The sequence below is a fragment of the Zonotrichia leucophrys genome, chromosome 5 (assembly GCF_028769735.1).
Source record: "Zonotrichia leucophrys gambelii isolate GWCS_2022_RI chromosome 5, RI_Zleu_2.0, whole genome shotgun sequence".
NCBI lineage: Eukaryota > Metazoa > Chordata > Aves > Passeriformes > Passerellidae > Zonotrichia > Zonotrichia leucophrys.
Genome location: NC_088175.1, coordinates 56636380 through 56653009, shown reverse-complemented (window position 1 = coordinate 56653009; position 16630 = coordinate 56636380). Strand labels below are relative to the sequence as shown.

General features: G+C 43.5%; 1 protein-coding gene across 3 annotated transcripts in view; it reads left to right on the top strand.

The window, feature by feature from the left end:
- Nucleotides 1-8491: 8491 nt before the first annotated feature.
- PRMT3 (protein arginine methyltransferase 3) overlaps nt 8492-16630 on the top strand; it is a 52190-nt gene continuing 44051 nt past the window's right edge. Inside the window, exons 1-6 of one of the 3 annotated variants that reach the window (XM_064715810.1) lie at nt 8492-8659; nt 9309-9391; nt 10781-10830; nt 12063-12165; nt 12572-12725; nt 15752-15893. In XM_064715810.1, the coding sequence (XP_064571880.1) occupies nt 8526-8659; nt 9309-9391; nt 10781-10830; nt 12063-12165; nt 12572-12725; nt 15752-15893 (666 nt within the window). In that variant the 5' untranslated portion in view covers nt 8492-8525. Of the gene's footprint in view, nt 8660-9308; nt 9392-10463; nt 10700-10780; nt 10831-12062; nt 12166-12571; nt 12726-15751; nt 15894-16630 lie in introns of those variants that run through there. The other 2 variants (XM_064715811.1, XM_064715812.1) reach the window with 2 other exon arrangements.

Here is a 16630-nt window from a genome sequence, read left to right as displayed (position 1 = left end):
AATTACTGAACAGCCAAATTTAGAGCTATTTTAACGTTACTCTCCAAGCAGATATGCTCCCAGTAATTGTGCCGACTTTTGGAAGTCCCTGATCTGAATTGTTGTCTCTGAGACTTTACATCTGCAGTCTGTTTCAGAACCAGGACCCTGCTCTCAAGGCTGATGACTTAGGAAATCTATGTTTTGTTTCAATAGACTTTCCAGAGGATTTTATCAGCTGAAATAACTTTCCCCCTTCTACTTAAAACACAGCTTGGGTATTTTAAGTCCCTGCCTAAAGAGCATAAAATGTGTGTCAGTTCATTTTTTACTTTCAGTGAAGTCCTTCAGTCAACAAGAACTTTTCCTAGAGTTAGCTGCCTTTTACTGAAGACTAAAGACCCCCCATTTCAAGACTTGTTTCAGGCAGGGTATGTGCAACATTGCCAAGGCACCAGCTTGCCCACAGCCCTTCCTTCCCTGTTGCTGCAGAGGGAGCACATCTACAGGAATAATCCAGGAGGGGTGAGAACAGTAAAACCCAGAGTAAAACCCAGGCTTGCAAAGCCAGCTCACCGAGCCAGCATTGTGTCCCTGGGTGCTTCAGAGGCTCAGTGTGTGCCTGTGGTCACTGCCTGTCTGCCTGAGCCCTGAATTGTCCTGCACACTGAGTAAAGTGCCATTGGATCGCAGCTCTCACACCCAACGTCCCTAGGGCAAGGCAGGCAGTGAGGAGGAGTAAAGCCAAGAGGAGCTGTGTGTAATGCTGCTCCCCCTGTGCCTCACAGATCTGTGTGTGTGAGCCACCCTGCACACACAGGTAACATCCCAGCCTGTGTGCTTTGGAGGTGAATTCAGCACAGGCAGGCAGTGAGGAGGAGTAAAGCCAAGAGGAGCTGTGTGTAATGCTGCTCCCCCTGTGCCTCACAGATCTGTGTGTGTGAGCCACCCTGCACACACAGGTAACATCCCAGCCTGTGTGCCTTGCAGGTGAATTCAGCACAGGCAGGCAGTGAGGAGGAGTAAAGCCAAGAGGAGCTGTGTGTAATGCTGTTCCCCCTGTGCCTCACAGATGTGTGTGTGAGCCACCCTGCACACACAGGTAACATCCCAGCCTGTGCCTGTGCCTTGCAGGTGGATTCAGCATGGCCCAACAGTGTGACAGCTGCTTTGCTGGCATTTTATATACTGTAAATCAAAGAAGCTTACTTCTCTCACTCCTCAGTGCCCCAGCCCACAGACTACGCAAGATTTTACCATATTGCTGTAAAAAGAAAAGGGAAGGCTCAGGAGCTCTTGTATTCTTATGTTCCAAACTGATGGATTGAAAGTGGAGAAGGCAGTAAATGTGCTGAGGGTTTGGTGGCATAGGCTTGCTCATGTTTAACTGTGAAACATTTGCAAATGTCTACTTAAAGGCAACATTAAAACAACAGGCCTCTTTTGCTTTTGGGGCTTTGCTTACCAGTACAATGTGCCATATCAGAGTGTGAGGGTTGGGAGCACAGATCTAAAATTTAGCAGCTTAAAAAAAAAAAAAAAAACCAAAACCAAAAAAAAACCCCAAAAAACAACCCAAACGTTTTTAATCAGCTTGAGAGCCCAGTGGATTTGTGAAATCGTTTGGGATTAACAGGCTATTGATTGCTAATAAAACAATATTTAGCTTTGTGTGATGAACAGCAATGGAAAAAAGGTGTGGGCACCTTGTCAAGCAGGCCCCATTGAGGAGGGATGATGGGTTAAGTGTGGGGCCCTGAGTGGCAGCGTGGGTGCCCAGGCTTCAAGGAGAACTTGTCAGTTGTTAGTGAGGCTGCTGAAAGGAAGGACGCCAGCGCCTGATGGCTGGGGTAGTATTGATGCAAGTTAGCTGACTAATCAGATTGGAAAAGTCCCATGGTATTTATGTCACTTTAATTTTCATCAAACAATTGGAGACGACAGCACTCTATTAAGAAGAGGTTGATCCAGAACTAAAGCTAAATAAATTAGGGTCTCAGTTTAATCAAATTATCCCTCTGCTGGCCTTGGATTAACCGAGGGAGACAGCGTCAGTCTAGGCACTTTTCATTGGCTGGTTTATTTTTTTTTAAAGAAGCTGGTACAAAGAATGGGAGATTTAACACACAGCTACTACTCATAATACCTCAAATAAGCACCTTTTAAAGAAGCAGGAATTAATATTTATTAGGAAAATTTGCAGTTTTAGTGAAGGATATTTCCATTTTTATGTTAGGAGGTTTTTTTCCAGTGAAATGAACTGAGAATGAGGCTAAACTTTGTCAACAAAAATCTAGACTGAGAGAACCTGAAACAAACTGGCACAGAAATGGAAACATTAGCCTAATGTTACTAATGATTCCTTGTTAGACTTATAATATTTTAGTTTACCTGCTCTAAAAAGGCTTTAGTTGCACAGTTACATTTTGCTATTTTTTACTTATATTTTTCGTGCAGGGTAAGAAATTCTTTTTCCTCTTCCCTACATTCTATACACCTCTAGGCGTAAAAATCTTTGCCTCTCAGAAAATTGCCTCTCAGAAAATAATTTTCCCAAGCTGCCTTATGTCTTCTGCAAAGTTTTCACTACAAGTTTACAGCAAGAGATAGTAACTGTCTTTTCAATAGTATTAACATGAAAAATAATTCAGTGTTTATATTTCTCTACAATGATTTAACTCAACTGTTGCAATAAATCTTTCAAGATCCTGAACTCTTGAAATATTCCAAATCTGTGTGTTGTCATAATCATTGTAAAAGTAACTCTGGATTTCTAGACATAGAAATGAAAGTAAAATACTACATCCTTTGCTGGAAGCAATGAACTGAATTCATCCCAGTTAACCACAACATTTTTTTTTTTACAAATGCAACATGATGAATAAACACCTCCTTCCATCCTTGTTGCAAAACTAAAAATAATTTTGTGAGAAAAGCAGTGTAAACAGATGTAATATTGTGCCTGAGTCTACTTTCTGAACACTTCTATCTCTGACTTCTAACTGGGGTTTTGCTGCCCATGATCATCAGTGTTGTTCCTCATTCTTCTGAGGCAATCCCAGCTTAGGGAAAGTGAAATTGAACAAATGAATACTTGTATTTTTGTTACATCTGTCAAAATGGAAGTAATGGGATCAGCTGTGATCTAGTGCACACTCAGGAAAATAATTTTCACTGCATGTGTAATAGACCTGATAAGTATGACTGGCTTCTGTTGTCCCTATTCTCCCATAATCCACACAATTTCATAGTCTTCCTCTGCTTGCATGTCATTTCTGTTCTTATTAAGCCCTTGGAAATGCAGGCACTGAGCACCTGGTTCCTTACATAGCTATGCACACATGTCCAATGCTCCTTTCATTTAGGATTTATACATTTCCACTCAAACAATTTCCTCCCTTCTTTTTTTCTCACACGCTTCATGATTCCACTCTTTGGTCAGCTCTGGTGGACCCAATTCAGAAATAACCTTGCAGATGCTCATCCTTGCACAAGAAGGTTTTATTTTTCCCAGGTAACTCGTCTACTTATCTCCTTCCAAATCTTGCTAAATGCCTGACATCCACTCTTGTGACACTAAGCATCTTGCAGATGCTCTTAAAAAAAGTTAAGGGCCAAATAGTTGCTTCTGGGGGGTTGTTTTTAATGCACAGCACTCACACTTCTGCTAGTTTGACTGAAAACTTAATGGAATGCCCCCTGTCTTTGCTTGTTTTCTTACTGTGGATGAAAAAAGATCATATATTTTCATGAGGTGATCTAAGGTAAATGCTTCATTTTACTTCAAACTGGGATAGGATTTTTGGTAGTTTTTCTGCACAATCATTTACTCTAAGTTCAGGTATTTTTTCCCTGTAGAAAACAGACATTTTCCCCGTAGAAACACAAATATTATGAGACAGAAAAGTTTGAGATGCTTACAGCTGCTATCTCTGTGAACAATGGCTTATCCTCAACGTGCTTATGAATTCTTTTATCTGCTTTTACCCTTTGGACACAAACAGTCAGTGTAACCCTGAAGATCAGTGATTTTCTAAGTATCTCATTATTTTTGTAACAGTACCTGTTTGGAGAGATCTCAGTTGGATTCCTGTGACCTGTAGCATCTGACACGATCCCATTTTCCTCAAGCTGCTCCACAATGCACGTTTTATGGAGGCACTTCTGTAGAGATATAAATGTGTGTGCAACACACTGAGTCCCACATTTTGTAATGTAACCCTAAACCTAATTCCAGGGTGAATTTTTGTTAAAAATTAAACAACAACAACCCAAAATCCCCCAAGTAAATAACACCTGCCGCCCACTCGCCCCCAAAACAAAACCAAAACCAAAACCCAACAACCCAAAACCTGCCCCTGTCCAGATAAGTTTAGTTTTGCAGCCCATACTTTCCTTTGTTAGCCCTTTCCAGCCCCACTTCAGCTCCAGGTCTAGGCTTACCTTCTCCCTTAATCTTAAACCTAAGCCTGGTTTGAGGGTGAGCCCTACAAATGCTCTGATGGGCTTTGCCCAGTTAAAAAATGCCTCAGTCAGTTATCTTAGCATACTAAGGGGAATATGGTCATCATTTTCTGAGACTTTTAAACTGACTGAGCATTTACATTCAGAATAGCAATTCTGCTTTCAATACTACTAACTTTTCCTTAGTATAAGAATAAAAAATACCTTTTGACTACAGTTCATTCCCTCTGCACACAAACTGGCACTCACATGTTCTGATTTATACTTCATTTAACTCTTCCCAAGCTTTTATTATTTTAACAGATTCTGAATTCAGCCTTTGGCTGTGAAGGCAATAAAGGGTGAAGAGGTAACTGTCATTACTGATGTTTTATTGCAGGGATACCATTCTGCAAAAGGTGAGGTTTCTGCACCTGGCTCTGTTGCACCTAAGGCCTCTGGAGCTGTGCTTTTCATTGCTGTGTGATGTGGGGAAGTGGCAGCTTTGTGAGAAAAACCACAGCTTTGATCTCTACACATCTTAAAGGCTCAATGAAAAAGCCACTATTTGTTTTTGGACTGCTGGCTACAGAGAGTTTCCATCATTGAATCAAAAAAATTACAACAAACTGGGGTGGGAGGGCTGAATATAAATTTGCTTTTGGAAGTGCCATTCTTGGCACTTATGTGTAGCAGGCCACCTTTGGTATCCAAGGAGTATAAAGTAAAATTTTGGACAGTTTGGACTTTCTGGAGAGAAAATGCTTTTGAAAAATTGTCTTTAGTTTTGAGTTTCGTTGTTGTGAGCTGTTGTCTGCTCTGTTGGTGACCTTGAGTGGTTAAAATTTAAAAAATACAACTCTGACTACACAACTAAGAAGTAATTTGTTTTGTTAATATGAATTTTTAAAAATCTGATCTCTCTTTTTTTTTCCTAATATATTTTACATATATTATTTTATAATATAATATATTTTATATATATTATATATAAAATAATATATATTATATATATTATAATATATATTATATATATCTAATATATTTTATATATATTATTTTTCTAATATATTTTATATATATTATAATATATTATATTATAATATATATAAAATATTATATATATTATAATATATTATATATTTTTTTTTCCTAATATATTTTACACAGGGTAAAGTCATAGCCTTTTAATAATAGTTTGTTAAAAAAATCTCTTTTTTTTTGACACAATTTCTATTAACATATTTCTTTGGTTTTGAATTATGGCAAGGACAGGAGCCACAAAAAAGTGACGCAGGTAGAGAATAAAGTTACACATGCTTGGAAATCCAGATGAAACAGGGGATATGTCAATACCATATTTTGTGTGTGAACACCCTCCAACAGTCTCCCCAGTGTTGTGTTTCCAGAACTGAAAAAAGTTTGAAATGCAGTAAAAAATGCAGCAAATATTTGAAGTTTCTTCCCCTTGGCCCAGATTATGAAATAGTAATCCATTACATTGTAAATCTTCCTGTACCATGCAAATCCCTTTACAAGGATTAGGAGAGTGTAACAAAGATGGTCATATTTCAATAGGTACCGGTGTAAATGACATATTTCTGCTGCAGATTTCATACAGTGCTCACCCAACACGTTACATACAGTGACCCACACAAACAGGTGCTTTACATTTATTGAGAACCTTCATTCCAGAACAATCCAAAAGAAGGCACATTCAGCCTGTGCTCTCTGAGGGCACTCCACAATAGCTGCGGGTGTGCAATGGAGCAGAGACTGTGCAATCAGTGACCCCCTGGCCCTCGGGGGCGGCCGGGGGAGAGCAGAATCTCACTCAAACACAAAGAAACTGCTGTTTCTGCTTTTGCTGCCATCAGCCTGGCTGCTGCTGGCAGAGCAGCGCCTGTTCAGTCTATTTCTGCTCCTAACTGCTTGGGCAAGAGCAGAGGGAAACTGTGTTTTATCATGCTGCATCACTTCTGTTTCTTTCAGGGGATCAGATCCTACTTGGGGGGTATAAGGCAGGAGCATCTGACTACTAGATTTCCTCTGTACACTAAGGGAATGCAGCACTTTCCACTAATTCTAATTCATTGGGTAGCACTGAATTGCTGCGTAGGAAAGAGAATTCCTTGAGAAGCACTTAGTCCACATCACTAAGTAGTGTGTGCAAAATTGGTGGTATCTTCTCATACCTGTAGAAATCTGAATGGATATAGGATTTTTAAAAAGTGCAGGACGAAATTTGTGAAGGAGTTTGACCGAGTTGCTCTTAGACCCTTCTTCAAATTTGGCATTCTGGTCTTATTTAAAACCAGTTTCCAAATTTAGGTTTTTCATGTCCCTCTGGATTTGCCTATAACTAAGCAAGCCTAATTTGTTTAATTAGTACCATACTTACAAGTCTTTGTTAGCTTTGTAGCTCCTGGCTGTGCCTCAGGACAGGGCTGGCCCTTCTGGCTGTGCCGATGTCCCCAGGACAGGGCTGGCTGTGCCGATGTCCCCGGGACAGGGCTGGCTGTGCCGGTGTCCCCGGGACAGGGCTGGCTGTCCGGTGTCCCCAGCACAGGGCTGGCTGTCCGGTGTCCCCAGGACAGGGCTGGCTGTGCTGATGTCCCCAGCACAGGGCTGGCTGTGCCGATGTCCCCGGGACAGGGATGGCTGTGCTGATGTCCCCGGGACAGGGCTGGCTGTCCGGTGTCCCCAGCACAGGGCTGGCTGTGCCGATGTCCCCAGCACAGGGCTGGCTGTCCGGTGTCCCCAGGACAGGGCTGGCTGTGCCGATGTCCCCAGGACAGGGCTGGCTGTCCGGTGTCCCCAGCACAGGGCTGGCCCTCCTGGCTGTGCCGATGTCCCCAGCACAGGGCTGGCTGTGCCGATGTCCCCAGCACAGGGCTGGCTGTCCGGTGTCCCCAGGACAGGGCTGGCTGTCCGGTGTCCCCAGGACAGGGCTGGCTGTGCCGATGTCCCCAGCACAGGGCTGGCTGTGCCTCAGGACAGGGCTGGCCCTCCTGGCTGTGCCCTAGGACAGGGCTGGCCTTCCTGGCTGTGCCGATGTCCCCAGGACAGGGCTGGCTGTGCCGATGTCCCCAGGACAGGGCTGGCCCTCCTGGCTGTGCCGATGTCCCCAGGACAGGGCTGGCTGTCCGGTGTCCCCAGGACAGGGCTGGCCCTCCTGGCTGTGCCGATGTCCCCAGCACAGGGCTGGCTGTCCGGTGTCCTCAGGACAGGGCTGGCCCTCCTGGCTGTGCCGATGTCCCCAGCACAGGGCTGGCTGTCCGGTGTCCCCAGGACAGGGCTGGCTGTGCCTCAGGACAGGGCTGGCCCTCCTGGCTGTGCCGATGTCCCCAGCACAGGGCTGGCTGTGCCGATGTCCCCAGCACAGGGCTGGCCCTCCTGGCTGTGCCGATGTCCCCAGCACAGGGCTGGCTGTCCGGTGTCCCCGGGACAGGGCTGGCCCTCCTGGCTGTGCCGATGTCCCCAGCACAGGGCTGGCTCCCCTGGTGCAGGGCGCTGCTGCCCCACATCGTCAATTTCTTCCGCCGAACCCTGACAGCGCCTTCGAGGCAGGAAGAAGTTAATTTCTTCTGATAATGGAGCAATAAATTCTTTTTCTCTGAAAGATTCAGGTGTCCTGTGGCTGCTATCTCGCTGCGAGTCCTTTCTTTAAAAAAATCACCGTGCATAGCATAGTTTTCATTTCAACAGTTTTTGTAACCTAAAACTATATTTAACACACTACTTAAGAGAATTAATATAGTGTCACTTTCTAACACAACACATATTTTTAATATTTTCCAAAAGCCAATCATAAAATCCATGCATTTTTCACGCTGAGGGACGGGGCCGTGGCTGAGGGACGGGGCCGCGGCCGAGGGACAGGGCCGTGGCCGAGGGACAGGGCCGTGGCTGAGGGACGGGGCCGTGGCTGAGGGACGGGGCCGTGGCTGAGGGCCGGTCCCGCTGCCCCTCTCTCCCGCAGGGTGGCGCCGGCCCGGGCCCTCAGCGCGGCCGCGGCCGGAGGCTGCGCCAGGGGGCGCTCAGCGCGGCCCGGTCCGTCCCCACGGCCGGAAGCGGCGCGCACGGGGCGGCAGCGGCGGGACATGGATGCCATGGAGCCCGAGGAGGAGATGCCCGAACTGTCCGACGGCGAGGGCGCCTGGGACGACGAGCAGGAGGAGGAGGAGGAGGAAGGCGCTGCCGTGGCCCAGCAGACCCGCTGCCTCTTCTGTGCCAGGTGGGGGGACGGGGAGCGCGGAGCCCCGTGCGGAGCGCGCTGTTCTGGGTGCGCTGGGTGCGCTGCGCTGCGAGCGGCCGGCGCGGCCCGCGGGAGCGGGAGCGGGATCGGGATCGGGATCGGGATCGGGATCGGGATCGGGAATCGCTGCTTTGGGGCTCGCTCCGTAGCGTGCTGATCGCGTACACGGCTCTGCGGAGCCAAGCGAGTGATTGAGCATTCGGATTGAAGGAGGGAGTAGCGTGGTAACCCCCTTCCCTCGTGCTGAAGCAGCGTGGAGGCTCTTCTCCTTTTCTCTTTCATCTCTTCCCCATCGGCAGTATCGAGATGAGAGATTTTATTGCTATCAAACTGCCTCACCCACCTTGTGTTGGTGTGGGTTTTAGATCTCAGGTTTAATGCAGGCTTTGCTGTCAGACAGTGTTTGGAAATTAACAGGGTCTGTGGTTTTGTCAAACAGAATTGTGTTCGTTGGCTTTTGTTTCAGAATGTTTGACAAACAAGGTAAAAGCTTTGTCAGGCATGTGAGCCAGTGCCTTTCTCAAAGGCAGGAAATGTGTTCTGCAGTAAGTCAGAACAGAGCATATAGCACTCATAAGTTAGAACTTAATGTGTCAGTATTGCACTTTTAATAGTTTGTTATTTACAGGTTGTTTAGTTCTGCTGAAGCTGTGTTCTCCCACTGCAAAACAGAGCATCAGTTTGATGTTAGTGATGTGATCCAGAAACATGGTAAGTTTTTTTTCATGATTTGTCATTTCCTTTTGTGTATGAGTATCTCATTTAAAATAAATTGCAGATATTAATTTGTTTATAACTGATCTCCTGGTTTGCAGTTGAAGCTTCCAAGATTGAATAAGATGAGCTATTGTAGAAAAAGGCTTATACATTTTCTTTATGCTGGCTGCTTCCTGCATGCCTTTTCTTCCAGTAAAGCTCTCAGCCAGTGACAAAAGTGAGCTTGATCTTTGCTTGCTTGTGCTGATTCCTCACTGCCTACTTGATTGACCTGAAGCAGACACTGCATGATTGATCTGATCTGATCTGCTGGCAGCTCTTGCCTGACCAGTGATGCTGTTGTTGGGCTCAGCATTTAGCAGAGCCCCATGCCTTGTGTCCTTCAGGTGATCACAGGGAAGCTTTCCCTCCCATGTCTGTTAAATTCTTTTTAGTCAAGTTTAAGGGTCTGTCACTTGAAGCAGTCATTATATATCCTAAGATCTAGTCTGGTCTGTTTTCTGTCTAAAATCCAAGCAAAAGTATTTTGGGTTTATCTTTGCTGTTCCTGGGGAGAGAACACAGTTAAACTCCTATTACTTTTGCCAAGGTGGCAGTTTTAAATCAGTATTAGTAGGTATTCTTAGTGAGTAGCATCAGTTCACATTCTTTTAAGCAGAAAGCTAAGAATATGAACAGGGGAGCACAGCAGCCTAGAATGCCATCAAGGTAGCTGGAAGGAGATAAGAGTGGCTGTCCTGATGTACTTGCTTGCCAAATGAATGAAATCTCTGTCCACAGTTCCCATTTGGATGTGTTCCATTCTTAATTTGTGGCAAATGTATTTGCCCTGAGGGTGAGGATTTCCTGGGTTAGTATAGTAGGAGTCCTAGTAAAATATCTGTATTGTATTTGAATATCTGTATTGTATTTGAATATCTGTATTATATTTGAATATCTGTATACAGGCCTTGCCCTGATAAGCCCTGGTTGTTTTTGATGGGCTGCAGCTGCGATGTCCTTAATTGGGCTGCAGCTGTAGCTAATGGAGATAACTGGGATAAAAGGGGCTGGGCTTGGCCAGGCAGGGAGAACCTGGAAGGGGCTGTGACTAGGAAGCACCAACAAGCAGAAGATGTCAGAGCTGTGGAGAACTGCTCCCAAGAAGTATCAACAAGAAGGTACCAGACTTTAGAAATATGAAATACAACAGGTTAGTCCTAAAGAGAAGAAGAACACAGATGGCAAACTTTAGATAGGAAGAGTGCACTGCATAGTGGTGTACGCCCGAGGGGAAGTTTGAAACAGTTTCCAATTGAACAGGTAATTAGTAGTCACTTAACTGTAAAACATGTGGTCTTTGCTGTAATACAAGTGCTCTCCCCTTTTTTTTTTTCCACTCAGGACTCGATTTTTATGGATACATTAAACTAATAAACTTTGCCAGGTTAAAGGTAGGTGTGCCACCTATTACTTCTGTGTTCTGACTCTGGAGAATAGTGATGTGCTTTCAGTTTGCCCATTTCTAATAATAGTGTGAGATTTTGTATTGAAGTTTTAGAAAAAGAAATCATGGGAATTAAAGTAGCTGTTGATCTGTTTATCTAGATATGAGGCTGTTTTAATTGTAAACATATTTAATTAATGTGAAATTTTATTTTCAGAAGTGAATGTTGAGATTTGCATAAAGCCTCCATGCTGTGTAGTATCATCTTGTTTTATTCAGGTTCTTTGGGCCTTTGACTCTGCTGTCTCACTTCAGAAATGGGTTCACTTCTCAAGAACTGAAGTTTCTCAGTCCTTGCATGTGTGTTGATGTAAAAACCTTTCCTGAGGGTGTGAGCTGGCCAGACCCCTGCTTAGTAAGGACAATAGCTGATCCCTCAAGTTACAGAACTTAAAACTCTGCTAAAATTATACCTGAGTCTGGAAAGCTGATGGGAACCTACAGTTTTAAGATAGGCCTTCATATATTTTGTGTGTCTTGTGACTTTGTTCCTTCATTATTCCTTTAAAGTTTAGGTTAAAACTCAATACCATCTTATCTTACTAAGTAGTTTTTACTTCAGTCTACATATCTTAAATCCTTGAGTAGTTATTTAATGCATAACTATGTAGAGTAAACACAGGCAAAAACTGAAGTCCAAAACTGACTTCACTTTTCTTAACCAAGTATTAAACTGGAAGCAAGCAGGAGAGACTGAACAGAAGTTTCTGAGTTCTGTTACTACAGCACTGTTCATGTAAGAACCTGACAGGATTAGTAGCTTGGATTTTTTGATTAGCCACATAACTGAGTGGACTTGGTTCCTGAGAGCAGCACAGTCCTGCAGGTATCCTTCAGCCTCTGTCCATGTGCTGTGCATTACTGCTGGCACAGAATTCCTTGGTGTCCTTCAGCCTCTGTCCATGTGCTGTGCATTACTGCTGGCACAGAATTCCTTGGTGTCCTTCAGCCTCTGTCAATGTGCTGTGCATTACTGCTGGCACAGAATTCCTTGGTGTCCTTCAGCCTCTGTCAATGTGCTGTGCATTACTGCTTTCACAGAATTCCTTTGCTGCAAAGGTCCTTCAGTAATACCCTGCATATTTCACTGTCTGAAAGATTGCCTTGTTTCCTTGAAATGAAACTGGAGGGTCTGGTGTTTTCAAAGAAACTTAGTGTGCATGTTCTTCTCCTGTCTAGAAACCAACTGCAGCATATTTGAGTTCTCTCAGCAGCCCACTGCCTTGGGAAGGAGAGGAATATTTGAAACCAGAACTTGAAGATGATCTCCTTCTTCAGTTTGGTAAATAACTGCTTCAGTGTGAATCCTGCTTTGTGGGGTAAATGTGGTATTGTCAGAGTTGGTGAGCATTGTCACTGTTACTCGATTTATGTGTCTGAGAAAGTCCTTGTATTATGTCTAAACCAAATGTCTCTTCGAGAAATAATGAAACAGTGGTATTTAAGGAAGCCTGAATTGTGGATTTATTTGCCTTAACTTAGACCCTGCTTCTAGCATATTTGCTTCTTCTTCCTAGGCAGAAGAATCGCTTCTTGTGTTTTGTAGTTAGCCCTGTCAAATTCAGTTGTGCCTTTTGTGAAACAACCAGCTTGTACAAAGACAGAACTAGCATCAAGTGTTTATGATCTGCTGTGAACAGATCATAAACATGATTGGTAGGTATTCTTTTTCCTCCCTGTTTTATCAGACATAGAAGATCTTTGTGAGCCTGTGAAAGTTTTGCCTTCTAATGGCTTAAGTGACACCATGGTGCTCCTGGAACAGTTAAAGCATGCAGAACAGAGAGCCAGAGCTGCAGAAGCAGCCTTGGCTAGGGCACAGGATGATCTTCAGAAGATGAAGTAAGTGTCTGAACTGAAGTTTGGGGCTGTTTTTGTTTGATGTGTTTTGGATGGGATGTTCATGTTCGAAGACAAACAGAAATTGAAGGAAGTAGCAGAATGTAACATGAACCTGACCTTGGGATGGGGCTGTAGGTTTGACTTGTCTGTTGCAGGTGGTTAGTACATTTCTTGTAGATGGTTGGTAAAAACTGCACAGAAACCTGCACAGATTGAAAGGACAAAGTATGCTTGGGAGAGCTAAGCAAGCACATCACTCAGGTTTTTTCCTTCAGACTGCTCTTTGTTTTTTGAGATACCTTTCTGTTAATTCTTTAGGTAGGCTTTTGAACACTGAGGATGCACACACTGGAGAAGAGAGGGCAAATTAAATACAGGACTCTGGAGATGTTCAGAGTTGGCTTCTAGCAGTAGTTGTCAGTAGAGTTCATTTGCAGTTTGGAGAAGCTCTCAGTGGAATTAATAAATCAGCTTTTTTCAGCTACTTTTGTTTTTGGTATCAGATGAGGGTAGTAAGAGTATGCAGTCAGGACATCCCTGTAGCTCTTCTAAATCTTGAGGTCTGCATGTGGATTGTTGATGCTCATGGGTAACACAGAAATATAAACATCATTTAAATCCCCTACAAGCATGACATCACACTGACTGGGCACTGAGGAACTGAAATTATATTTAAGAGACTTGAAAAAATAATTCATGTTCTTTTGTGTGAGAAGTTAATCAGAAAACTTTTGTGTTGTAAAATTTGAGTGTTGTGCATTTTGACCGTACACACTTGGAGCTACAGGTAACTAAGTACACCAAAATATTAAATGTATTCAAATCCCCTAGCTGTGAACAATTATTTATGTCAAAAAGGATCCATTTTGTCTTCAGATGAGTTTGAATTTTGCACACAGTGCTTTTTTGGTATCTCTGTATACATTATGCTTTAACTGATCATAAACAGCAGGAATTAAAGAAATTTATCATTGTGCTTCAAAAACTTGGGGGTATTTTCTGTGTATCTTTTTGCTTTATGTTCCATTCATTTTAATTTAAAATAAAAAAATCCTCACAGGTTATCAGTAGCAATTTCAGCTCTCTAAACTTCAGTGAGGCTTACAGATCTTTTAAGTAAGTATATCAGGTTACCTGCTCTTGTAAGAGGGAGCCTGTAATTTTTCTTTCTCAATGCAACCTCTTCAATTCCGCAGGGGTCATCTGGCAGCAAAAATAGCCAGATGTAGATCTGATGAAGCAGCACAGTTTTAAATTATGGACAGATGAGTCAGTTGCATTGTAGCAGTCTTAATGCTGTAATTCAGTGGTTTGTGCTGGATATTACTGCACAGAATATCACCTGCTCCCTTTCAGGTAAACCTCTGGGAAATAACAACAGTAACATTTTTATACATCAGATCGCCTCTAGTGTTAGATGTGACTTGGAGACTTCAGAGCACAGCTTGTCTATGCTGAGTTTTTAATCTGTCACCTCTTTAGAGGTGATGGCTTTTATTTTTACTTATCCTTTTCTTGATTAAGAAGCCAGCAGGACAGCTGTCTTTGGAATTTCTTTGGTGCTTGTGTTGCATGCATATACTAGGGCAACTATTGGCTTAAATAATTTTGAATTAAATCGTTTAAATCTCACACAGTGCTAGTTATATGTAATTGTATGTCACAGAATCCATTTTATGGAAGTTTAAAATTGTATCGTGTAGATATTTGTATGAAAGTAAAGAAAATGCCAAGTACTGTGGTAAAGAGCAATATTAAAAAAAGATCCAGACCACTTCTGTGTAAAAAAAAAAAAAAAAAAAAAAAAAAAATAGGAAGTTTCTGAAACTGACAAAATTTCAATACAAAATCCCTTACCATATTCTCTTCCCCATCCAAACTAGCTGAGCAGGGAAGTATTTGAAATATCAGGAGTGAAATATTATTTTTGCTTTTGTTCTTCTATAAGGAAGATATTGGTAATGAGATTGTTCCCTACAGTTTCTATATGCGAAGGTTCCATTTAAGACAGTATGGTTGCTGTTAAAGGTGAGTGTCAGAGGCTTTGGAGTGGTGTAGGATGCAGCTTCTGTTGCTGTTGGACTGTAGACCTTTTGCGAATATTGTCTGGCTGAAGTGTGTTTGCTTTTTCACTCCATTGTGGGTGTAGTATGATCTGCTTGTTAATGTCTAATAGTGTTTTCATTATAAACCCCTTGATTTGTGTATTTTGTCATCCAGCCTGCTTTTAGGACTGAGAACACGGAGGGGGCCCTAAAGCTCATCCAGTTCCAGGCAGGAGCAGCTCCCAGGTTGCACAGAGCCCCATCCAGCCTGGCCTTGGACACTTCCAGGGACCCAGGGGCAGCCCCAGCTTCTCTGGGCCATCTGTGCCGGGGCCTCACTGCCCTCACAGTAAAACATTTCATCCTAATATCCTTTGAGTTTAAAAGCCATTTGTCCTTGTCCAAAGTCCCTGTCCATATTTCTTGTAGCCCTTTTAGGAGCTAAGAGACGCAGTGGGTTCACCCTGGAGGCTGCTTTTCCCCAAGCTGAGCAATCCCAGCTCTCAGCCTTTCTTTACGTGTTGAAGGAGTGCAAGAGCAGGGAGGAGGGAAAATAAGCAGCATAAAATTCAAGTAATAAATTGAATTTTAAACTTTTTTTCTTTTCACCCAAATGCCTCAGTTTTAAAATGCTTCCCTCTCCCTTCCAGTAGTCACCCAGTGTTGTGTGGGCAGCAGTCCTTGTGCTCTTTGTGTTGAGTCCATATCTGCATTCTGCAGTGCTGGCTTTCATACCAGCAAGTTCAAAACAGATACTCCTGCCTTAGAAATAGAAACTGCCCCCAGTGTTTCAGTGCTGGCCGGGGTGCTGCAGCAGCCGTGCGGAGCCTGCAGAGGGAGGATGTGCACACCCAAAGCTGCTGCTGCCGGTGCTGCCCGGCCCCAGGGCAGCCTGCAGCCATCCCTGCCCCTTCCCCTGCCCAGCCTCCCTCCCGCCGTGCCACAAACGCGTCCCAAGGGTGTCTTTCACACTGATTGCAGGCAGTTTGCTCAGGACTTTGTGATGAGCGCGGATGTCAGGAGCGGCCCGCCGTGCGGCGCCATCGCAGAGCTGCGGGAGGATGAGGATGGCGTTTACTTCAGCTCCTACGGGCACTACAGCATACACGAGGAGATGCTGAAGGTCAGGAAGCCATCGCCACTGCTCCTTCCTGGGACTCAAGAGGAGAGGTGGAATCAAGTGGGCTGTGTGCCCATATACTGCAGAGCAGCTGCATTTTTAACCCTTTCTGTCCAGGAGAGATTTTTTGGTGGTACTTGGACTAAGAGATCATTTTTCAGTTTTATTTCCTTTGTGTAAGCTCTGTTTACAGGAGGCATTAGGAACAGAAAATCATTTACAGTTGTGTTGATAGTACAGTACCTGTGCCACAGCCCTGCCTTGCCAAAAGCAGCTTTTTCCTGTTGTTTAAAACACGAAGGATAAAACATAATCCAGACAGTGAATATTTTTCTCCAGGTTTACATTTTCCTTATAACTGAAATTTGTTAGGCAAGACCATTTCTCAAATATTGTGCTTGTCTCTTGCACTTTGTAAACAGAAAATGTTACTTGTGCATGGTTAGGTGTATTGATAGCATGACAACAAACTGTCGTGTTCATAAACATGCTGGAGCAGTTCCTTTCATATGCTAAAGATTAAAAAAAGTTTATGCTGAAAACTTTTCTAAGGCAAACCTATCTATGCCCTTTTAACTTTAAAATAAGAAAAAACAAGCACAAAGCCCAACAGCTTCAGATTAACTTGTAAATTAAAATGTCCTAATGCTTCCTTTCAGAGAAGATGTCATAGTTGTGAGAGTTATAAGCAGTTTTATCATTTTAAGGCATAAATAAATAAAAATTCCTGTCTAAATTCG